The 25,234-nt window shown below is 39.9% G+C and overlaps 1 protein-coding gene across 1 annotated transcript in view; it reads right to left on the reverse strand.

Moving 5' to 3' along the window:
• Positions 1-6,048: 6,048 nt before the first annotated feature.
• The window catches only part of LOC124278175 (ras-related protein Rab-18A-like), a 32,140-nt gene continuing 12,954 nt past the window's right edge, over positions 6,049-25,234 (reverse strand). The window contains exons 3-7 of the mRNA XM_046713913.1: positions 19,581-19,642; positions 17,046-17,118; positions 13,758-13,876; positions 12,637-12,762; positions 6,049-12,087 (exon numbers count right to left, since the gene is read on the reverse strand). Coding sequence (XP_046569869.1) covers positions 11,989-12,087; positions 12,637-12,762; positions 13,758-13,876; positions 17,046-17,118; positions 19,581-19,642 — 479 coding nt within the window. The 3' untranslated portion in view covers positions 6,049-11,988. The remainder of the gene's footprint in view (positions 12,088-12,636; positions 12,763-13,757; positions 13,877-17,045; positions 17,119-19,580; positions 19,643-25,234) is intronic.

The following is a 25,234-nucleotide window of genomic DNA, read 5'->3' on the forward strand; positions in this document are numbered from 1 at the left end:
GTTCAGGAAATTTGAATGTTAAGGTTAATTGAGTTAACGTCTGCTGCAAAGTAGATACAGTTGGGGGGTTTCGAGTTCAAGTTGAATAAACGGTTATATCATACTTCCATGTTCACGTTGCCTTTCTGAAATACATAAATCTTTTCAAAATGTGTTACAATTGTGCCAACAATACCATCTTTGAAAGAGTAGTTACTAGTTAAGTATACTTTCATCCGCAGTCATACATGGTATAGTACGTAGTACAACGTCATTGGGAAGCTACCCTTGGTCGAATCATCAGAGGTATGCCTCGTAGAATTCATGCATGCCGTGCAAACAGGTGGCATCATCCAATATTAGGGACTTTGCCGGAAATAAGCAAATTTGGATTTTGACCCACACATTTTTTAACGACCTTGTGCAGCACTATCTCATCACACCCGTCATAAGAACTCATTAGGTCTGATCTTCTACTACCAAACAAATATGATATGATAGCGTTCGAATTGCCAGTACCAAAGAGATATGTTTGAATGATTCCTACTTTCCTTTACCTTTTGTGTTATAGTATATTCAGTACATTGCGGTTATATAACTACCGAAAATTGAAGTCAAACGAAATTTTGACTAAACTATACTCTTCAAAAAAATATACGCAGAAGCAGGGGAGTCCTAGTCTGCCGTTGCAAGACACTTCAACGTTCACCACAGCACCATATCTCGATTATGACATCGATATACCCGCTTCAGTTCGACCCAAGATCGTCCCAAACGTGGAAGACCAAGAGGGATCATTCCTGCTCAAGACCGATTCATCTGGGTGTTTCACCTACGTCACCGATTTGTTACAGCAACGGACCCTTTAGGACAGGTGCCAGGGTCTTCGACGAATTCCCGGCCAAAATTCAGAAATCGTGTGAGAGAACCTGTGGAATGCATGGAACGCGTTTGGTTCAGAGATGCATCGCGTTTCCTCCTGCAACGACGGGATGGGAGACAACGTGTCTATCGACGTCAAGACGAACGTTTTGCGCCGAACTGTCTTCGGCAAGTGGACAGATTTGGTGGAGAAACCGTCATGGTGTGGGGAGCCATGTCCTGCACGAGTATATCAGAGCTAGTGGTGGTTCGAGGCAATCTTACGGCAATCTTACAGCAATCTTACAGCAGTCTTACATCGACCAAATACTGCGACCTCACCTCCTCCCACTTTTTAACCGCCAGAGGGAGCTGTTTCAACACTACAACGCTCGACCCCACACAGCTCGTGTAACAGGTGCCTATCTCGCCATTGCAAACATCAATGTCCTTCCCTGGCCTTCCAAATCGCCTGATCTGAACCCGATAGAGCATCTGTGGGACGATCTTGATCGACGCGTCTGTAAATGTCACCATCGTCATCAGACACTTGCACAACTTGCCAACGCGTTGCAGGAGGAACGGCGAAGAATTCCCCAAGCAAACATCCGACGACTCGTGCAATCCCTTCCAAGGCGCTGTCGAGCAGTGACGACTGCAAGGGGTGGGGTCACCAGGTACTGAACTGAACGCCCCGTTGTGTCCACACATGTGCAGTGAGTGAACTGAATTAATGCTGACAATGACAACAATACATATGTTCATCCGTGTGTCGAATTTCCTTTATCTATGTTCAAGCTTAATCGACTTATGTACACTTAAATACGTTTAACAATTCCCGTATTTTGAAGAGTGTATTACATTAAGTACCAAGACAAGAAAACAGTTCGTTATGTAGATAGTTTACGGTAATTTGTTATTTATTCACATTCAGTCCACTACATAATCAGAAACGTATAATATGAACTCGTTTTACGGTTTCAGTTATATGATTCAATAAGCAATGGTGTTTTATTGTCAATGAAAAAATATTATGAATAGCGAAACACAGACAACAGTTAGTCAAAGATTATGATAGATAGCATTACGGATATAACATTTAGGGGTTCTTAAAGCATACCTAGACCCATAAAACGACAGTTAGCTTCACAAACATCCACGGACAATCCTTTGTAGCTCCGTAAAGTGTTTTTGAGTACTTATAAGACAGTTCACAAACATTAGTTACTGCGTATAGCTACGTACATGTATGTGTTTATAAGATTTTAATTCAGTGTGTTTTTGCTTGCATGCTATGCGGATTTGAATTGTTTGTACACGTATTTTTTACGTTTATTCCCCATAAACACGTACAATAGTTGAGTCAATCCTTTTATAAGTCCTCCTACTAATTATATGACTGTGACGTGTAAATCTTAAATGATAAATTACTAACGATTAGTCAATGACATATGTTTTTCTGTCAATAATTCGAGACAGGATGCATAAATTGAATAAACTGTGAAGTTCTCTCACACAAGCAATGAATTTATCTTTGAGTGAAAGTTGTCCAGGTGTAACGTCCCTCAAATAATATTCAACTGTCAATAGAGATATATATTCTTGATAGAAACATAACTTATTTGATTCACAAACTTTAGAAAACCAATCTTGCTGGTGGCAATCTTTAACTCTTTGCATAAACTTACTAAGAAATAAAGAACAAGTACCAACTCCTGGGAGATCTAAACAAATCCAAAACCATAAGAGAAAAGTAATATTTTAACCTTTTAAGCCCATGTAACACGATTACAGTCGTCTAAAGATTTACAAAGAAGAGAGCTTTGCTATTATGACAATCAACAAATAAGCCATATCTACCACATTCACCAAGAGCAGCAACTTTAGAGACATACAGATAACTGCCTACAGCAATAACATGTTTACAAAACTTAACATGAAAACGCTCGATGCATTCAATTTTGAATGACCCCACACTTCACTAGAATAGAGTAAAAAGGGCTTAATCTGAGCATCAAATATCTTGAATAAAACTAAAGAAGAAATGTTCTGAAACTTACACTGTAATTGTTTAACGGAAACTAGGGCTTTTGATGCTTTTTGAACAAGACATAACCTGTTAGAAAACGTTAACCCAAGATGATTATAATAGGTCGATGTCTTTATAGTTTTATTGCCAAACATCCAATTTTCAGAAAACCTTAATTTGCCACCATTTCTAAAAACTAAAATTTCAGTTTTATCTAAATTGACATCCAAACCCCATTTCGGTGCATTTGTCTTTCATCGACATGTCGTTGGATTACATCTTGTATACGTGCTTGCTGAACAAGTAAAGTGATTTGCTATTTTGGCAGCTGTGTAACCCTTCTTCAGCAGACATGCCATCTGGCTGGTCGACACTTGTGATACACCCAAATCTATGTAAGTGCCCAATGCCTGCAATGTTCACACAACACGGGTTGTCCTTTGAATCTTTGAAATCTTATTCACAGAGGCTAAAAGGACAAAGTTATTTTACAAAGACACAACTGCTGTAAAACACAAATAAAATATGCAAGCAACGGGCAGTGGTGCAGATGCACTACTCCGATGCAGCTTAAACACCTAATGTTTCTGTAAAAACATTTATAACAACTTCAAGTAGGAGGCAGTTGTGATTTGTTCATTGATATCTTTTCTCTGTAAAGTGGTTTACCTGTATTTTTCTCCACATGTTACCCAAATAGATATGTAACATGGACACAAATACAAATTCTTAGTTAATTCTCGTGTGAACCAGTGAAAAAACTTGTCGTTTAATCTTTTATCTGATGGTTGTGGAAGGCAATGTTTAACTGATTTAACTGATAATGGCCCCAACACGAAAGTATTGAACTGAACGCCCCCTTATATATATATACAGTATATATTCAATTGAGATTAGTGAGAAGGGATTGGGGCTATTCGTGCTGGGGCCATTATCAGTTAAATCAGTTAAACATTGCATATATATATTTCTGTAATTGACTTTAAAAGTTAATTTAGAAAAAATACTAGCACCAAACTCAAGACTCATACTTTTGCTGTATCCTACATCCTATACCCTAGTGCAGAGTGCGCCACTCTCGTGGAACTTACTGGACCGGACACGAATTCTTTGACTGTTGGTCATACTTGTGGCACTTGAAGGGGGTTCTCAACTTCTCGCATAAATTGAGCAGCTGCTGGATTGGCTGTCTGGCGGACAAGTACTTCGCATTTCCAACTGAAGGCGATATACGATGTAAATTGGATAACCAGTCTGGAGGAGTTGCTTAGCTGACGAAATATTGGCACTTTCAGTCAACAAACGCTGTATGTCACCCATTGTTGAATGAATACGATCAAGAACCTGTTGATAATTGTCAGCACCGCCCGCCATGATTAGAAACAGGACTTTACAGACGGCAGTACTTGAAGATACAAATGTATCTATAAATAAGCGGAAGTATTTAATAAGAGCAACCATTCAAGTAATTATGGATATGTAACCGGAAGTATTGAATATTACTTGAAATCGTTTTCAATATCTCTATTCAAGATATCTTTAATTCATTTAAAGATATCTCCAATTCAATTCAAGATATCTTTAAAACAATTAAGATATCAGTGATTCCTCAATACATTTTCTCTAAGATATCTTTAATTCATGTCAAGATATCTCTAATTCAATTCAAGATATCAGTAATTATTTCAAGATATCATTAATATGCTTCAACATATATTTAACTCATTTCACGATATCTTGAATTTTATTGGTGATATCTACAATCATCTGTATTCGAGATATCTTCAATTCAATTCAAGATATATCTATATTCATTCAAGGGACATTTAAAACAATAGGAGATATCTTTAATTTCTTAATAAAAATGAAACGGCTTGCCATAGCACCGCTCAAAAACTTCAAAGACTTTCCATTCCACCCTGCTACATGTATTAACCAAGGACAAGTTGTGCCTTTTGCAAGAACTTTAAGAAGATGAATTTGTTTCTTGTTTCCATGACAACAAGTTGACTTTCACTCTGTTTATAGTGGTGTGTTTGTCCCGACCATGTCTCTAAAAATAATAGGTATTCTTTCATGAAACAGTGTGCACACAAAGACCAGGTTGTCAAATGGTGCTTTTGTGCTACTTGAATGGGTTGTAAAGAATATATTGCAGCATGATTTTGACTGTTCAGAGTGTTGTGTTGTGTTTGTCAGGACCATATCTCGAAAGAGATTTATGTATTCTTTCATGAAACTGTGCAACTGCTGCCTTTTGCTATTAGGTATTTTTAGAATTTGCATTTTTTCCATTGACCTTTAAATTGGTCTGTACCTGACATAGAAGTATATACAAAGTTACGAATGCCAATTCCATTTCATTGTTTCGATGGCTCAATAACTACTCTTGTATACAGACGGGCGTGTTAGACAGAATTTCTCTGTCAGATGATTTGTACTTGTTACACATCCACCCTCTCTATCATAACTTACTGGGTTCATGACTGGGTTCATATGCCTACCATGGTAAAACCCGAGTCAGCCTTGCCGTATCTGGCCTCGCATTATCTGTCGTGCTGGAAAATGGTTTCACGAGGCTGTTGGTTGAATGGCTACAACTGGTTGTAAAATATTGTCTCGATAATGCTGTACATTCAGGTTTCCTCGAATAACGATGAGCCTCGTTTTGAGCCTTGATGGCTGGCTCAACTAAATTGTTTCAACAAAACTTTTAACACATTTAAATGGAAAGTATTTTACTCATCCCCTGAGAATGTCATATCCAAAGATATTAAGATAAGGTAGTTTTTTCCTGCTTGGCACTGAGGACATGAAGTGAGTGAGTGAGAGAGGCTAGTTTTACACCGCTTTTAGCAATATCACTGCAGGGGACACCAGAAATAGATTTCACGTGTTGTACCCATGTTGTGGGATCGAACCTCAGTCTTTGGTGTGATGACTGAACACTTTACCCACTAGGCTATCCCACCGCCCTCATGAAGCAAGGACTGTTGGGCTCAGAGTCTGTCTCCTTTGCCCCAGGGGCATCCACGCTAAACATGCAGTTAGGCTTCTCAGTGAACTAGCACTACAAACAGAAACAACTACAATGATCTGCTTACACATACATGTCACTATATTAAAGAAACAATCTGCAACATTAAACATGCCAGTAACATCAATACAAAACACATGTAATCTCATGAAAACTTTATTTACACATTGGAAGTTTAATTCTAGCAGTTATTATTTTGCCCAATGGAACTTGTTTAAAACATGAGTGCTGGAACACAACACTTTAGCCACTGTGTTGTCAGGCACATTCTACAAAACAATTATCACAAGAAACAGTTCACATTTTATCTGAGGACATGAAGCTGTCTGTCAAATAGATTTTGGTTTGATACACTAAAGCGGTTCTGATGTTTTGGGGTTTCTGGCCACATGCAGCTGACTATCAAGGTTATGAAATATTGCCTTGTATGACCACCCTGACATTGTACATACCAATTGTACTGTCATAGCCCAAGTCAACACATCTAGTGTACACACAAGCCATGATGTACAGATGTTTTATGACACATGAAATGATGCTCTAATAATATTTGTTTACAAAAATCCTAATTCTCCAATATCAAATTGGTTTCTTTGAAACAGATGGGTGGACGCATCTAACATGCCATACAGGTAAACTGTCGTTAGAATGAAACAATGAATGTCCAACCAAAATATTCAGGTTTTACTGTACATTACAGGTATGTTCTATTGACAATTTATTTCAAAATCATAAAAATAGATAATATATACAAGGGTAGATAGGCAAGCACCACATCAGATCAATCAATTCAAAGGCAACATATACTAGTTCCTCCATCACAGTCAACTCATGCTGGGCTACGACATATCATATAACTTGAAAAATCAAAAATTTAATTATTTATCTGAGGGTTTTACTTAAGGGTTATTTTGCATCAGAGCTATTCATATTTGCTTTACTATACTGTCCATAAAGATTGTTTCCTGGAAGCAATATCAATCAAGCTAGTGTAACATCCCAAGTAGTTCCAGTAAAATGAAATGTTCACAAAAAGTAGGAAGGACTTTTTAAAATAATTTTATTTCATGAAATATGTTAGTCTCCACTAAACCCAAACAAACATTTACAGCTGTAGTTATACAGAGAAACATGTTCATACAAATTTTGTTGTTTGAGGACAGAATATGAGTAATGCCATCAACCGGATCCCTCTTTTCAAGGTATCTTAATGTCACACTTTCTCTTGCACTAAAAACACTTTCCAGGTCAGATGACAGTTGATGATTCGAGTACCAGTATTTGTGATGACAATTCAAGTGGAGATTTGTTTTAGCATCACATTTCTTTATATCTGATACACTGGATTCACTAGGATATTTTCAGAAGCAATGTACGAGATTCCCACAACATACATGTAATGCACAGATATCAAAAGTTACTCAATTGACTCAAATGTCTAACTGAGATTAAGATTTGACTGAATCTCAGAATCAAATACAGTGCTCCAAAGCCAAACAGAACATTAATAAATAATGCATATTTGTTCTGTACATTGTTTCGATACATACCAACACACAAATCTGCAAACTATTCCAATAATGTCACAAGATTACAGCGATGCCAAGTGTGTAAGCACTCATAAAATAGGATACATATAAATACACATGTGAATATTAATACAAAAGCATGTTTAACCCTTTTTTGCAGCCTTCATTGTTAATAAAAATAATAATAATTAATTTATATAGTGCCTAGCATCCATCTGTCTAGTTGCTCGCTAGACGCTGAAATCTTAATCTGATTATTATTTACTGTGTGAGAAATGTTCCCTGATAACAAGGGGTCCACAATGACACAAGAAAATGTGCTATTTGAGTTGTCTTTACAGAGAAAATGTACACGAAATTCTGAAACAATGTTAAATACTGCCTAACAAACTAGAATTTGCTATTACATTTTTGTTTCCTCCCTTCTGTTGGATTGTTTTATTAATATCATATCAGGGAGCACAACATTTCAGGGGGGAAAAGCACCCACTTTTACCTTACACTGAGAAACAGTGTATATGGAGCAAATTAGTGGTAGCAACTCATAACCAGGTAGTGGCAGCCAAAAGCATTGTTCAAACAGTGATGTTAAACAACTGGGTCACAGTGTGAACAAATGCACCCAACTAGTAAACATAAGTAAACAATATCTATGAATTGTGAGGCATAATTAGGTCTCTATATCTCAAGGCCTAGCATTTCGGGAAACCTACGTTAACCCCTAATCCCATGGGTCTGCTACTAAGTCTCATGTACCAACTGAAATGACTTACAAACCAGCCTCATTGATTGTTTGTCTCATTGATTAGGATAGAATTCTTTAGCTATTCAATATTCAAAAACTGACTGAAATGCAAAAGAAAGCCCTAAAAATTCATTTGGTCGTTTGGTTTCTTGGTGATACAAGTTACCTCCCTTGCCCTTTCCCTTATGGCAATGTTTGGTTGCTCTGTAAATATGTAATGAAAATCAAAAGTGGGCAAATTGCAATCTTAAAAACCATGGGAATTGATCCCGAGGTTGGTGTAGGTTTACCTAAGTGTGAGCCCTGGCGTCCTGTGTTGTCCCTTTAACAGTGATCTCTACCCTACCCATGCATACAACACAACAGCGTATTCCCTACAATATTCATACAAGGGACAATTTTGTTTTCAATTCTCTCCACACCAATTTGTCAGTATTGATCTCAACCCAACTCTGCATTCAAATTTGCCAACAAAATATTCCAATAAGTTATCTCTGCATTTAAAAATTAAATAATTAGGTTATTTGGAGAATTTTTATCGGTACTTTTTTAACTAATGGATTTCAGAGTTGAAATACACAACAAGCACTCACATATGTCAAAGAATAGATGAGGTTTTGTTCTTTACAATGGTCATGCAGAAATGAAGCAGAAATATTCACAAACCATTTTCTCCCAGCATGGGATCTGTGCAGGTAAACACCCAAAAATGTTGTCAGAGCAAACAACCCATTCAGAAACAAACACTATTCATACATATTATCATAAGTATATGTTTGGTCCATATTTACTGATGTCTGTCACTTCCAAACTGCCACAACCAATTCCTTGATTATGAATACAGTAATGCTACCTCAGTGATCACTGCAGTCGTCCAGTGCAGATTTCACACACACAGACATAAGTACATTGTATAGCTGTAAAACCATATTTCTGTGACAGTAATTTCATAACTGGGGCTGGGCTCTCCTTACATTTGAATATATAACGGAATGATTTGGCTACTGCCTTTTCTCTTGTATGTACAGATGTGTAGAATAGATTATGCTTATTGCATCCAGTATAGCAGTTGTTGATATAAGACAATGTTTTGTTTCCTTAGGACTGTGTGTCTCATTTCCATTTTGTTATCTCTACTCGAACATTTCTAATGCACTGATGTCATATTTAGTATACATGCACTAATTCTTTCTCATCAAATCTATACTTTGTAGCATGAAACACACATTACTGCTACACTGAACATGAAAACAAGGTATTGGCTGTAGTGTAGAAATACACCACTGGCCTAGGAGTCTCCAGCGTGTTTAATTCACTGGGTGAGACACCTACCCAGTATGCAGGCAACAAACACAATCACGATAATATTGGTTATTTTACGGACTATAAGCAGGTATACCGATTACACCAATCGAACAGGGTAGGAATCTAGCCTACTGTACAAAATAAGCACACCTCATATCAGTTGTTCGAATTTGAACATGTCCTAAACTACATACCTTCATTAGAACAGGTTGTGTTACTGCAGGAAATACAGAAAATACCTGCTCTCTCAAAGGTTCCTGATTCATGAAGGATGGAACAACTTAAAACTGTAATCACCAAAAAAAGGTGATTTATATACAGAACAACATTAGAAACGCACCATCCATATAATTACCCTGTCAGACTGAAATGTACCCATGATATCTGAGCATCGTCGGTGCATTTTATTGTGGTGCGTTTCTAATGTTGTTTAGTATATTTTCATTTTGTAAGGTTTCTTTTCGATCTGAGTCTCTTGGATATTTAAGTGTCAGTCATGGCAAATCTGTGTAAATGGCCAAATATCATTTGCAATGTTGTTTTTAGCAACGATGAATCTCTCTTAGACCAAATTACTATACAGTCCCTGAAAGACCTTCCTCACCAAGTTGACTACATAATACACTAAATAACATATCATTAGTTGGTGTAAATGGCAGTAGATCCATAAAAATTTCATTTCATAAAATCAAAAAGCATTCAACAAAACATATACTGATCTTACAGAAACAGACATAAAAATTGTCATTACACAGATCAAGTACTTAAAGTTATATGTCAAATTAAAACATTAACAAGCAACAGTTCCCAAATTGTTTAAAATGGACACATACCAAAGAACATCATTTTAATGCAGTAAATATGTGAACAATATACAAGTGAGGATCACTGACATCCTCTGACTTCTTCTTGAAACTTGAAATCTAAGTATATTTGAAAACAAATGTCTGAGCTGTTTCATGCAGCAAAAAGTGACGAAAATGCATTAATACCAATAAAATAAATTCTTATTCCTATGATAATTAGAGAGTCTCAGAGATGAGGAATAGCACATTAGTTTTGCCTGACCACGTACACAGTACACATGGCTGTATTTACCAGAATCAGATATGTTCCTCTAATACATTGCCTTACTGCAGGGGGATCTGACAAGCCTCCATAGATAATTGTATCATGTAAACCATGACAGAACATTCACAAATCTAAACGAAGGATGTGTGTTAGAGAGGAAGTCAGATGTCAACAACTGATCTCTATCCATTTTTCATTCCCCAAAATGGGAAACCCACCCCAAACACACACTTCCTTTGATTGTACTCCCTGTTGGGTTAGATGCAATAGCAGTCAGAAACAAGAGGGTGTAGCAAATATCACCAATAGAATGGCGTTGTCCTTATCATTTACCTTCAGAACTGTATGTTCATTTTCGAGATACAGTGATAGGATAAGCTGCTCTGAAAGCTTCACTTGCTAAACTTAGAAGTCTGGACATTGTTCAGCTGATTAGAATGTCCACCTGACACGCTTTCTTCACATGCAGAGGTATCAAAGTAAATCAACTGATTGAGATTAGTCGAGACAATTTCAATAACCTCACAATCAGCTCGCTGTTATTCCTACGGTGACCTGGGCTACTACTCCAAAAGACGGAAACCCCAGCAAGTTTCCTCTTTACTAAAGGGATTTAAAGAAAATCTAATATCTTGTCCACAGCTATTTTCGTGTAGTCTCATAATGATGAATCAGCATGATTGAATAAACAAGTGTAAATGATTCAATGCTACTGTTGACAGTAATGAGAGGTAAATGTTAGTGTTTCCCCAGTTGGTTATCCCTGTCAATTGTTAAGACAGTTTATAAACACATCGACTATTGGTGGCCGGAACCCTGCTTGTCAGCTGTTTTTGAGGAGTATCATGATATGGCACAAGAGACAGAGTTCAAACATTGTCAATTATCCTAACTGTATGCATATTACAACCTCTGCACATTATTATTATGTCTTCTAGTCAGTAACCCAAGCTTGTCCTTTAACCTCTCAGACAACTGGATGTCTTCATGATTGGCAGAGCTAACTAGAGAGACATGCGGCAATCAGAAACCTTGGTAAACTAAGTAAGCAACAGAATTCTAGACCTGATTCCCAGCAGTCTTGATGACTAGATCTTGATTTCATTCCTAATTCAGGTTTATGTACACAATGGTTTTATAATGCAATTTCTAGTGTCTAAACATTTGTAACTAATTTTACAAGAATTCCAATAAATCATGTCAGAAAAACCCCAGCACACAATAACCTGAGAAACTAAGTTCCATGGAGTCTTCCAAACGCGAAGCGCTGTGAACACAAGTCTGACACAAGTCTCAAGAACACATTTACTTCTTGACACAAATCTGAGCTATGTCCACAGCTGTGTTTCCAGGCTTCAGTCATACTGTGTACTCTGTGTACTGTGAAGAGGCTAGTGAAAGACGGGGGCCAAGGGCAGGGAGGTTGCAGAGATCAGATTACACAGTAGCTACAGGAAGACGAGTTAGGATGGGGAGAACCTAGAGTCAGGCCCTGCTTGTCTGTTTCCCACAGACCTGGTGTCTGGATGATCTGCAACAGAGATTGATATCACAATGTTGTAACAGGCAGCGGTGTGATTGTGTATTAACATGTAGTGATATCACAATGTTGTAACAGGCAGCGGTGTGATTGTGTATTAACATGTAGTGATATCACAATGTTGTAACAGGCAGCGGTGTGATTGTACATTAACATGTAGTGATATCACAATGTTGTAACAGGCAGCAGTGTGATTGTGTATTAACATGTAGTGATATCACAATGTTGTAACAGGCAGCGGTGTGATTGTGTATTAACATGCAGTGATATCACAATGTTGTAACAGGCAGTGGTGTGATTGTGTATTAACATGTAGTGCTATGACAAATTGTACCAGTAACATGCAATGGTGTAATTATGTATCAAACAACAATGTGCATACACTGACCCACACTGTACACATACTGTGAGTCTGAACCTTGTGTGCATCAGTTTATACCATCACGTTCAGGAGATCCCTACCAAACCAAACATGCAGCCAAAATACCTACACTGTTCAAACACCGACACTAAACCTACACTAAACATGAAATACCATACCTTCTCCACAAGTTCTTCAAATGCACACTGTACCCCTTCTTTGGTTTTGGCACTTGCTTCAATGAACAGCATGTGGTGTTTGCGGGCAAACTTTAAGCCCTCCTCCTTGCTCACCTCCCTCCTCTCCTGATAAATGAGTCAACAATGAATGTGTAGACATGAGTAACCATCTGGATTCAGACACAAACAGTTACTTTCAGCTTATGGATTAAAGCTGGGTTGTTGACAAACTGTTCAACACTTTGAGCTAAGTATGAATGCTGGGGTTCAGACATGAACTGTTAGCTACTTTGAGCTCTGTATGAATGCTGGGGTTCAGACATGAACTGTTAGCTACTTTGAGCTCAGTATGAATGCTGGGGTTCAGACATGAACTGTTCAGACATCATGAATGAACTGTTAGCTACTTTGAGCTCTGTATGAATGCTTGGGTTCAGTTCACATGAACTGTTAGCTACTTTGAGCTCTGTATGAATGCTGGGGTTCAGACATGAACTGTTAGCTACTTTGAGCTCTGTATGAATGCTGGGGTTCAGGCATGAACTGTTAGCTACTTTGAGCTCTGTATGAATGCTGGGGTTCAGGCATGAACTGTTAGCTACTTTGAGCTCTGTATGAATGCTGGGGTTCAGTTAGCTACTTTGAGCTGTATGAATGCTGGGGTTCAGGCATGAACTGTTAATGCTCAGGGGTTCAGGCATGAACTGTTAGCTACTTTGAGCTCTGTATGAATGCTGGGGTTCAGGCATGAGCTCTGTATGAACTGTTAGTTCAGGCATACTTTGAGCTCTGTATGAATGCTGGGGTTCAGGCATGAACTGTTAGCTACTTTGAGCTCTGTATGAATGCTGGGGTTCAGGCATGAACTGTTAGCTACTTTGAGCTCAGTATGAATGCTGGGGTTCAAGCATGAACTGTTAGCTACTTTGAGCTCTGTATGAATGCTGGGGTTCAGACATGAACTGTTAGCTACTTTGAGCTCTGTATGAATGCTGGGGTTCAGACATGAACTGACAGTTACTTGAGCTTATTGTGAATGCTTCGGTTTGGATATGAACTGTTAGCTACTTGAGCTCATTGTGAATATTGGGGTTATGGCAGAAGCCATCAATTACTCTCACCTTGTCAATCTTGTTCCCTACCAGCATCTTGACCATATCATGCTTTGTTGCGAAGGTCTCCAGTTCATTCAGCCATGCATCCAGCCGGCTAAAGGACTGTTTGCTACAGACATCATATACTACAAAGAGATTAATGCCAGTTAACTCAGTGTCAGTTTGCAGTCTTATTAATTAATCACAGATTACTTGCTTATTCAAGCAGTTGATTGTCCTTAACATAGGGAGGTAATTCATCGTGGCAGTGTCTATGGTAACAGATAAAATTTGTCTAATCCGGACTGCTTTACAATCCGGACAAATCAGTCGGTCCCAGGCCAGTCTGTAATAGACAGACTCCACTGCAGTTCACGTTTTTAAAAATACAATATGTTAACAATGCTGTTTCAAGTGCTCCTGGCTTCCCTAGGATGTTATCAACTCTAGAATCAAACCTAAACAAAATATGACAAGCCCTTTGAGATAACACAAGCCATTTCAGATATAGAAAAATGAATGATCTTGCATGTGACAAGAACAAGCAAATACATTTTACTTCAAAATGTTTAACAACACCCAATTCATTACCCATAGTAATGTGAAAGAAAGTTAGAAACACCCGAATCTTTAAAGGTCACATGCAACCAAAAAAATCAACATAATTAAAACACAATTATCACTTATTCATGACATATATTATACATTGCTGGTTATGAAAAAACATATAAACAAAATTATAAGCGTACAATCGCAAATCAAAAGTGCAATTGTTTGTACTTGGGTTTACTTCCCAAGAAACAAAGCAGCCGGGATACCGAACCCAGTCAGAGCGGGTGGGTGTGCACTCAAGTGTATTGGCTGGTTCATTTGCAGAAGCCCTCACGTCTCATTGTGTGTGTATATATAGAGATGTTGGGTTTTGTAAATACATGCTCATTTTTTTGTGTATAACATTTTGCAATTAACAGACATCATAACATGTCATGTGTACAAGTATCACACCTGCCTGTCTGTGTAATTACATAATGTGACAGAGACCGAACTCGGGCCATAAATCAATGCATTTTGTTTATGGTGTATAGCCTGATAGGTGTTAAGTTCAAATTGCATGTGGTCAGTGATCGAAGTTGTGTACATGTATTGAATATTGTCATTAGCAGACGGGAAGGCAGATACATAGGTGTCAATAAAACAGACATTGACATGTCTATATCACAGTTAAAAATTCTGTCAACGCTAAATAATGTCATGCTTTCAAGCATTGAACTGAGAAAGTGACTCGGTAAGAAGAATGTGTGGTGAAATAGACAAATGAAATTATATAAACTGTTAAATCAGTAATCTACTGTAATAACATATAAAAAGCTCGCGCCTGTGAAATATCAACAAAACATAGCTCACACCAAAGCCTTCACCGAGTATTCACCGGACAACCCGCTTCCAAGCTGCATGAACCTATTTCACTGCGCATGTGCTATGAAACCACTTCAATTCCCCCAAGCGCTGGGGGGAAAATTAGTGAATCGTTTGAACTTTATAAGTTGAAATTGCATTTTCGGTCCATACCGAAAGGAATCGGAATCTGCAAAGTTGCGTTTTACGTTGCATGCGACCTTTAACATTAAATGAGAAGTTATGGTAATAAAAACGAATGAGGTGTTCTTGAACTTTTAAGCCTAATACATCATGAAATATCACTATACTGATAAGCAAAGAAAAGAAAAGCAAATCCTTTCATTTCTTACAGATTTGATGTGTTGTAAATTCACAAATTCTGATACAAATGTGTAAGTATTGATAAAACAGAAAACATGCTTTTGCACAGAACCATACAAGCTAAATGTTGACCAACAAAGATCCAATTTGCTTTAATAGGAATAACAAGAATCTGAAATCATAAAGCTAAAAATGTAATTTACAGGCAATTCAAACATCAAAGGCACAATTTCACACAATTTTGACAATATTTTGGCCTATATTATATATATTGGGTTATATGCTCTCACTTGCCTGATATCAATAATTGAAACTTCAATGCGAACAACTTCCAAACAGAGAACACTTGCCATATATGGAATGTAAACAATTACTCCGTACATCAAAAAACTGTTGCATGTGGTGTTGTCGGTGTTTGCCGAACTGGTTTCAATCACAAGTTGCGTGTAGGGTTATGGGTCCATGGGTTACGCTTTCGTCAAACTTTTTTCCAGGGGTAAGAAAACAACATCGTGAACAAACAACAGAAGACGACTTTGTCAGTAGAGACGTCAAATTTGCAATTAAACATCACTAGACAAGATTATTTACCTTTTAAGTTATAAGTTGTTTTTGCTGGGCATTGTATTATTTGCAGGGATTAAGATTACCGTGTGTATCCGAGCTGGAAATAGCAATCAGCTGTGCACACATTTCCCGGCGAACAAGTTCAAACATGCACAATAATATAACGGGACGAATTCTGATGCAGTCATCAGTAAAATATAATACAGAATACCATTATTTAACCCAAAGAAATAAATCCTAGCATTATGGAATTTTAGTTACAGTTTTTGCTCTATAAATTAATTAAGATTACCGTGTGTATTTGAGCCGGAAATAGCAATCAGCTGTGCACACGTTTCCCGGCGAACAAGTTCAAACATGCACAATAATATAACGGGATGAATTCTGACGCAGTCATCAGTAAAATATAATACAGAATACTATTATTTAACCCAAAGAAATATATCCTAGCATTGTGTAATTTTATTTACAGTTATCATGTAAAATATATAGCAAAATATATTATGCATTTTCTGTCAACTACACTTCGTTTCGATCCGTGAGTAGACACAATATATATGACAGTGAATTCTTTGAATAATGTGGACCAAAGTTATAATTATTGGTAACTGCCAGTTGTCTGTGGTCTGTGTTTGCCGCGATTAGGACCCCATCGCTGGGGATCGACTTATGCACGAAACACACCATTTTGACACTGATTTTAAGGGTCAAGTTTGGGGGTCGTCTTATCCATGGGGTCTTCTTATAGACGGTCATATACGGTAGTGCCTTTAAACAGACCCGTAACCCAACAAACCATTGATGAGAGAGACGACATACAAGCTATGTGTACACTTATTATGCTAATATGATCAAGCTTTGGCCTGATAACATGCATTTGATGCCAATTTGATGCCTTTCACTTGTGAACAGTTGAAAGTTCTATGTATGACATCTCACAACGAGCCATTTCACAAACTGCACTACTACTGCCAGTGTCAGTGCTGCTGCTGCTGCTGCTGCTGCTGCTGCTACTGTAGCTGTACCCACCTAGTATAACTCCCTGAGCGCCCCTGTAGTAGCTGGGAGTCAGGGTCCGGAACCTCTCCTGGCCTGCTGTATCCTGACAAACATACAAGACAAACCAGGGGTTCAATTTTTTTTAAAAAGCCACTTGCCACAGGGCAGGTGACATTAAGCAAGTAACTTGTCCTGACTAATTTTCCACTTGCCCTGATTTTATGACATAATTATGATGATGTAATTATGAAAGAAGAAATCAACATGGTACTTGATGTTAATGTTTACTAGACTATTTATTGAAAAGTGATAAATAGCAAAGAAAGATAAGTCTACTTTATTATCATTGCGAAATTTAATAGCTACATTTTGAGCAGATATGAAATTAAATCCAAGTTTATTTGCAGTTTGAAACCATAAGTGGAAATTATCTAGAAGCCCACGGACAAGTAAGATACCATTATCTGATTGCACGAAATGAAAACTGACTTGTCCCGGGTGTCGGGCGATGGGATTTTTGAATCCCTGCAAACATGGCTAGATGTGCAACATTAAAAAGATGAACCAAACCAGAACCACTGTAAATCCTACACAGCTGTGTGACATACACGGGGCACCAATGTTTCCTGTTGACAACAGCACAGATACTGACAAGGTACATATTACAATACATCATCCTACAAACTCAGCCTTTGATGTGATATGAATGAATAAATTAGTTCTTGAGACTAGAGCAGAAAGTCATATTCTTAATTATTATACTTTTTTACATGTAGCCCAAAATGAATCATTATGAATCCTTGTGAACATGGCCTGATACAATCAAACCTTCACTACACAACTTCAAACTGATGTCAGACCTATATAGCGTTTCACCCTGGAAATCCTGAAGAAACCATGTGTACCGAGGACCTACCCTGGCTGCAAATCCTCAACATAGCAAGTGTACGAGGACCTACCTTGCCTGGAAATCCACAAGATAGTATGTGTACTGAGGACCTACATTGCCTGGAAATACCCATTACAAGCAAGTGTACGAGGACCTACCTTGCCTGGAAATCCACAAGATAGTATGTGTACTGAGGACCTACATTGCCTGGAAATCCCCATTACAAGCAAGTGTACGAGGACCTACCTTGCCTGGAAATCCACAAGATAGTATGTGTACTGAGGACCTACATTGCCTGGAAATCCCCATTACAAGCAAGTGTACGAGGACCTACCTTGCCTGGAAATCCTCAAGATAGTATGTGTACTGAGGACCTACCCTGCCTGCAAATCCCCATTACAAGCAAGTGTACGAGGACCTACCTTGCCTGGAAATCCACAAGATAGTATGTGTACTGAGGACCTACACTGCCTGGAAATACCCATTACAAGCAAGTGTACGAGGACCTACCTTGCCTGGAAATCCACAAGATAGTATGTGTACTGAGGACCTACATTGCCTGGAAATCCCCATTACAAGCAAGTGTACGAGGACCTACCTTGCCTGGAAATCCTCAAGATAGTATGTGTACTGAGGACCTACACTGCCTGGAAATCCCCATTACAAGCAAGTGTACGAGGACCTACCTTGCCTGGAAATCCTCAAGATAGTATGTGTACTGAGGACCTACACTGCCTGGAAATCCCCATTACAAGCAAGTGTACGAGGACCTACCTTGCCTGGAAATCCTCAAGATAGTATGTGTACTGAGGACCTACATTGCCTGGAAATACCCATTACAAGCAAGTGTACGAGGACCTACCTTGCCTGGAAATCCACAAGATAGTATGTGTACTCAGGACCTACACTGCCTGGAAATACCCATTACAAGCAAGTGTACGAGGACCTACCTTGCCTGGAAATCCTCAAGATAGTATGTGTACTGAGGACCTACACTGCCTGGAAATACCCATTACAAGCAAGTGTACGAGGACCTACCTTGCCTGGAAATCCACAAGATAGCATGTGTACTGAGGACCTAGTCTGCCCTGGAAATCCCCATTACAACCTACCTTGCCTGGAAATCCACAAGTGTACTGAGGACCTACCTTGCCTGGAAATCCTCAAGATAGTATGTGTACAGAGGACCTAGTCTGCCCTGGAAATCCCCATTACAAGCAAGTGTACGAGGACCTACCTTGCCTGGAAATCCTCAAGATAGTATGTGTACTGAGGACCTACATTGCCTGGAAATCCCTATTACAAGCAAGTGTACGAGGACCTACATTGCCTGGAAATCCACAAGATAGTTTGTGTACTGAGGACCTACATTGCCTGGAAATCCCCATTACAAGCAAGTGTACGAGGACCTACCTTGCCTGGAAATCCTCAAGATAGCATTTGTACTGAGGACCTACATTGCCTGGAAATCCCCATTACAAGCAAGCGTACGAGGACCTACCTTGCCTGGAAATCCTCAAGATAGTACGTCTACTGAGGACCTACCCTGCCCTGGAAATCCCCATTACAAGCAAGTGTACCGAGGACCTATTTTCCCCAAAAGACAACAACAAAAGTAATGCCCTCTCCTTTGTGGAAATCTACAGGATAAGAAACACAAATCAACTATTACTCACCCATATTGCCAACTTTGTCCTGTTTCCATCAACTGTGAGGGTCTTCACCTTGAAATCCACACCTTCCGAAGATACAAAATATAGAAGACATCAATTCTGAATAATCTGTGTTTATTGTTGCATTCCAGCACATGAAGCATATTCCTGCTATATGAAGCTGCAAATAATGAAGTGTGGCCCAGAACAATCTATTGACTGGCAATGAGAACAGTGAGCAGCAATCAAAAGATCAACTAAGTCACTTGTAATTGTGTATGAGTGAGTGAATGAGTTTAATTTTAAGCCGCACTCAGCAATATTCCATCTATATGGCGGTGGTCTCTAAATAATCGTGTCTGGACCAGACAATCCAGTGATCAACAGCATGAGCATTGATCTGCGCCATTGGGAACCGATAACGTGTCAACCAAGTCAGTGAGCCTGACCACCCAATCCCGTTAGTCGCCTCTTACGACAAGCATGGGTTACTGAAGGTTCATTTTAACCCGGACCTTCACGGGTCAATTGTGTATGAACAGGAAAAAATAGGGACAGTCAACTCATGAAACCATATTACAGACCCGACCACTAGATTCAACTCTGATAATTCTACATGAAGACCTTGCAAACACACAGGCAAAGTCTCTATGCCTTAGATGTGGGAAAATGATCATTGAAATATACTTGAAGGATCAAAACTGACTCCGCTATATTGTTGGAAAAACTAAGCCCGTGGCAGAGGGAAATTGGGGAGGGTTGACAGGCCCGACCCTATTTCCCGAGGCCAAGGGCTTACTTTTTCAATCAAAGCTGAAAAGGAGGTTTTAATGCAACTTATGAACCTGACCGATGATATACTTTAGACATAATTATGTAATTTTTTGAGTAAAATTGATATTTTATACTTATCCTGACTCATGCTCTTTTGCTTGTCTTCTTCTTCTTGAGAACATAGTGGAACACTTGTATCTCCTTAATTGAAGCTCCCTTCAATGTAAAATCACTAATTGGTACTCACCACGAGTTGCCTCCCTTGCCCCTTTTGGCGGGAACAGGTGTCGCCACCCTCTGGCCTCATGCTTCACTCTCTCCTGATTTTGCGAGCCCAACACTTGAATTTACAGGGAAATCCAAAGTGTTATGTGGGGAGGATGGGAGGGCTAACCTCATGAGTCAGGATAAGTATAAAATATCAATTTTACTCAAAAAATTACATATTTTTCCTTATCCTGACTCATGCTCTTTTGCTTGTAGAATCCTACTGAGGAAGCGGAGGTGGGCAAAACAGAATACTTTGGATTTATAGAATTAGTGATTTATATAGATATAACTGTAATAACCCCTACGGGAACTTCATAAAGGCATAGACTTAGGATAATTCCTCTATTATAAGCCATAGGTTATAATGCCATACTGGGGTATTTACATTAATAATATACTGAGATATTATAAACAACAATATCAAAGCGACTCTGATAGAGAAGCTATACCACTGAACATATATACATACTGCTAGAACTCCGTAGAGTTATAAGCTAGATAATGCATGTAACAATTATGCATATTAATCTCGTAAGACTCACGTGTTAGCGTTCTGAGGGACTGTCAACTGCTGTCGCGAGGACCAAGGGACCGAAATGGTGAATGCCTGAGACGTCCTCGGTGGTGATATCTCTCAGGTAGTGATTAGCAAACACCATGTTAGATTTCCAAAAGCATCCTTCCATAATTGTATTCAATGAACAGTTACCGTGTAAGGCGAGAGTGGAAGCTAAGCCCTGATCTCATGGGGATTTGATGCTGTTGGAGGGTCCAGTCCTGCTGCCTTGTAGGCTGAGAAGTATGACAGTTCTTATCCATATAGATATGGTGGTGCGAGAGACTTCTGTCTGAGTTGTTGCCGACAAGGGAATGAATAATCGTTTGAGAAATCTTAAGCCTTGTTTTGGAGCGTCGTAAATAGATTTTGAGAGCTCTGACTGGGCATAAAGATAAGTCCAGTGTATCTTGAGATCCGAGAATGGAGGATAATGCAGGGATATGAAATAACCTGTCTGGTTGACCTGGTAGTTGATTTTTGGCGATGAAATCCCATCTTAATCCCAGGTGTGCTGTGTTTTGATTGTCATCAAACTGTATCCTCTCATAATCTAGTGCGTGAATTTCCGACATCCTGGCTGCTGTGGCTAGAGATAACAGGAAAAGTGTTTTCTGTGAGAGAAATTCAAAGTTTGTCGATTCCAACGGTTCATAAGCCTCACTTGTGAGGTGTTGTAACACTATATTCAGATCCCAAGCTGGAAGTGGAACTTCCGCTTTTGGTCCTCAATGGGAAAGCCCGTAGTAAGGCCAGTAACTCTGGAGTTCTTGTCAATCTAACACCCGTTCTCATGGTAATGACAGAACTAAGAGCGGCAAGATATGTTGACAATGTCGAGCCTTTTAAATGTTTGTTTTGCCGTAAGTAACACAAATAATCTGCCACTTGTGGATGAGTAGCATCTCTTGCTGTAAATCCCTTATTTGCTGCGTAATTCTCAAAACTGTGCCACTTGTCGCCGTACAAGTTCACGTGTAGAATAAGCGTAAGGCAAAGCGTGACGCTTTTGCAGCCCTGGTAGAATACCCTCTCTTGTTTAAACACATTTTAATACAGTCCATCGTGAAGTTGGAATACTTCTGGGCTTCCGTGCACCTGTTTGGTGTGTGGATGTATTAATAGATTTGGCTTTGGGTAGCTCTAGTGTTGGTTGACCGATATCTTGAATTAGAATGGGAAACCACGTTCTGGCCGACCAGTAGAAGCTGACCAAAGTGAGTTGGAGGCTCTGTGTTTGTCTGATTTTCTGTAACACTTGAGGTATTATTGCTGGCTGGCGCGAAAACGCTGCACGCATTGAGGCCTTCCCAGGATATGCTTAAGCGTCCGTTGCCCATCCTTGTGGGTCTGGGACTGGTGACACGAATGTCGGTAGCTGATTGTTGAAGCGTGTTGCGAATAGATCTACTAGCTGGCTCCTATTTGCTTGATTATCTGTGCAAATATTTCTGTATTGAGCATCCATTCTGTCGGTGAAGGTTGATGTGGCCGAGAGAGTGCGTCTGCTAGTACATTCTTGGCTCCGGGAATGTGACATGCTCTGACATGTAGGTTTAGATCGTGTATTAGATCGAACAGTTGAAAGCTTAAAGTCAATAGGTTCAGTGATCTTGTTGAACCTTGTTTGTTCACATAGAACGCCACTGTCGAGTTGTCGGTATGAATCATTAAGTGCGCATTCTGTAGAATGTTGCTCCATTGAAGTATGGCGTTGATTACAGCTTTCATCTCTAACATGTTTATATGGAGCTTGCTTTCTTGCGTAACTGTAATCTGCCTGAGACTGTCATGTCTTGGGCTGATGTGAGGAGACCCAACACGCTCTGCCATTGTCGTAGTGGTAACGGAGAGAGAAGAGCTGACGGAATGGTCTGTTGGATCTTGAGCCAACGGTCTTCTGGTACGACGATACGGTTGTGATTCGTGATAAATCGAATGCCTAGGAACTGCAGATCTTGCGATGGTACTAGGTCCGACTTGAGTAAGTTTACTAACCATCCTAGCTGTGTTAGTAGCTTTATGATGTAGTTTAACTGTAGTTTGAGATGCTGTGGATCTTGATCTACTTGTATCCCGTCGTCGAGGTAGAACGCACTGCGTAGCCCTAGACGATGTAGATAGGTGACAATAGGTTTCGTTATCCTCGTGAATAGCCAGGGGGCTGATGATATGCCGAATGGGAGAACTTTCCATTGGTAATGTAGCCCGTCTAGTGTAAATCTTAGATATTTCCTGGATTCGGGATGTATCGGGATATGTAGATATGCGTCTTGCAGATCTATACTGGCCATGTAATCCATGGGGCGAATCAACTGCCGTAACTGAGGAAGGTGTATCATGCGAAACTTTGGTGGTTTTCGCGAGATAATTCCTGTTGAAAAAGCTCATGTTGTAAATGAGTCTGTATTTCTCCTTGGAGTTTTTCTTGGGTACTAGGAAAACTGGGGAGTAGAAGCCTGGTTCGATGTTTACTTGATCTAGTACTTCTATGGCCTGCTTGGTTATGAGTGATGTAACTGCCTCTCTTAACTTTGGTAGTTGTTGTGCCTGTAAGTCGAACTTGTAAGGGTTGACTGTCAGCGGAGGCGTGGCCTGTAGTGGGATACGAAATCCGTGTTGAAGAATGTTGGAGACATAAGGGTCTTTTAACATTCCCCAGTTCTCCCAGTGTAGTTGGAGGCGTCCACCCACTTGTGACGGTTGTACTGGAACGGCTGGGGGTGGAAGACTCCAGTCGTTCCGAACCTGTCTTTCAGCGTTTATAGTTGCGGGAACCTCTGGGTGTCCTGCCTCTTCCTGACCCTCCTCTATAGTTGCCATATGGGCGTGAAAAGAATCTTTTCCCTGGCTGGCTATCTTCCTATCCCGTGCTTTCTGTAGTCGAGAACTTAGATCTCCCTGAGTATCTTTGTGAAGTCTGCCTGATGACGCTGGCTAAGCGTGTCCATCGACTTGATCATAAGGACTTCTCTGGAGTCCTTAGTGACTTCCTTGGAGACTTTGTCTATTCCTCCGTCAAAGATGTTTGGGGATGACCACGGGGCTGTATAGAGTGGAGCTGTAAAGTTCTCACCCCAGCTGCAGGAAGCGAGGAGGCCTTGACGACGAGCTAAGGTCAGTGCTGCTGAGACAGATGTGAGATGATCTGTAAGGAACTGCTGGTCCTTCTTTTGCATCAGTAGGGCGAGTAGATCATCCTATCATCTTCAGAGAGGTATATTACGAAATCTGGTGATAAGTGTCTCATTGATCGTTCTAGATCTATTTAGGCCAAAAACATGCGTCTCGTCATGTTTTCTATCTGCACCAGCTTGCGATCGTCAATCTTGTAGTTCTTGTTCTTAACATCGCTGATCAGCTTGTAGTTTTCATCGATGTCTTGTGCCTTCAGGAAGGGTCCATGTTGTGCGTGGAGAACTTCTTAAGCGTGAAAGTTCGGCAGATGTGGTGTCTGCACTTTCGTAGCTTTAATGAAGGCTGTATCTAGATTATGTGGCACCGCAGCAATCGGGTCGATCGGAGGTAAGGTGATGGCGTCTGCATCGTCTTCCTTCATCAGGTATGTCTGCGCTGAGTTGCCACTCTTGGACGGTGAAGATAAATCTAGGTTGTTTACCATCCAATATCTTATCTCGGCGTCTGAGAAGATGATGCCTCCATCATCTTCTGTACCAGCATCGGAGATGAGAGGTTGATGCTCTTCTGATGGTGACCTGTGGGCTGCTATCTCTATGTCGGGTGACACTCGGGGAGACCTGAGTGTAGACCTGTGTGCCGACTTGTGTGATGACCTGCGAGGTGATGTACGTGGAGATCTGCGTGGAGATCGGCGTGGAGATCGTCTAGGTGATCTGCGTCTATGGGAAGACCTAGATCTGCGAGGAGAATGTTGACGGCTTCGTGAAGCTCTTGAATAGTCCCTCGACGTCCTTCTGGACGATGACGATCTGTGTGACGGCCTTCGTGCAGCTTCCTCTGCAGGCCCGGACCTGGGGAGCGGCGCCTTGACTTCCGTGACGGTTTCCGTGACGTCTGGTGGTCTGAGTCTGCATCTGAGGATGAGGCCGAGGACGAT

The sequence above is a fragment of the Haliotis rubra genome, unplaced genomic scaffold, assembly GCF_003918875.1.
Source record: "Haliotis rubra isolate DU_JTF1 unplaced genomic scaffold, ASM391887v1 Scf232, whole genome shotgun sequence".
NCBI lineage: Eukaryota > Metazoa > Mollusca > Gastropoda > Lepetellida > Haliotidae > Haliotis > Haliotis rubra.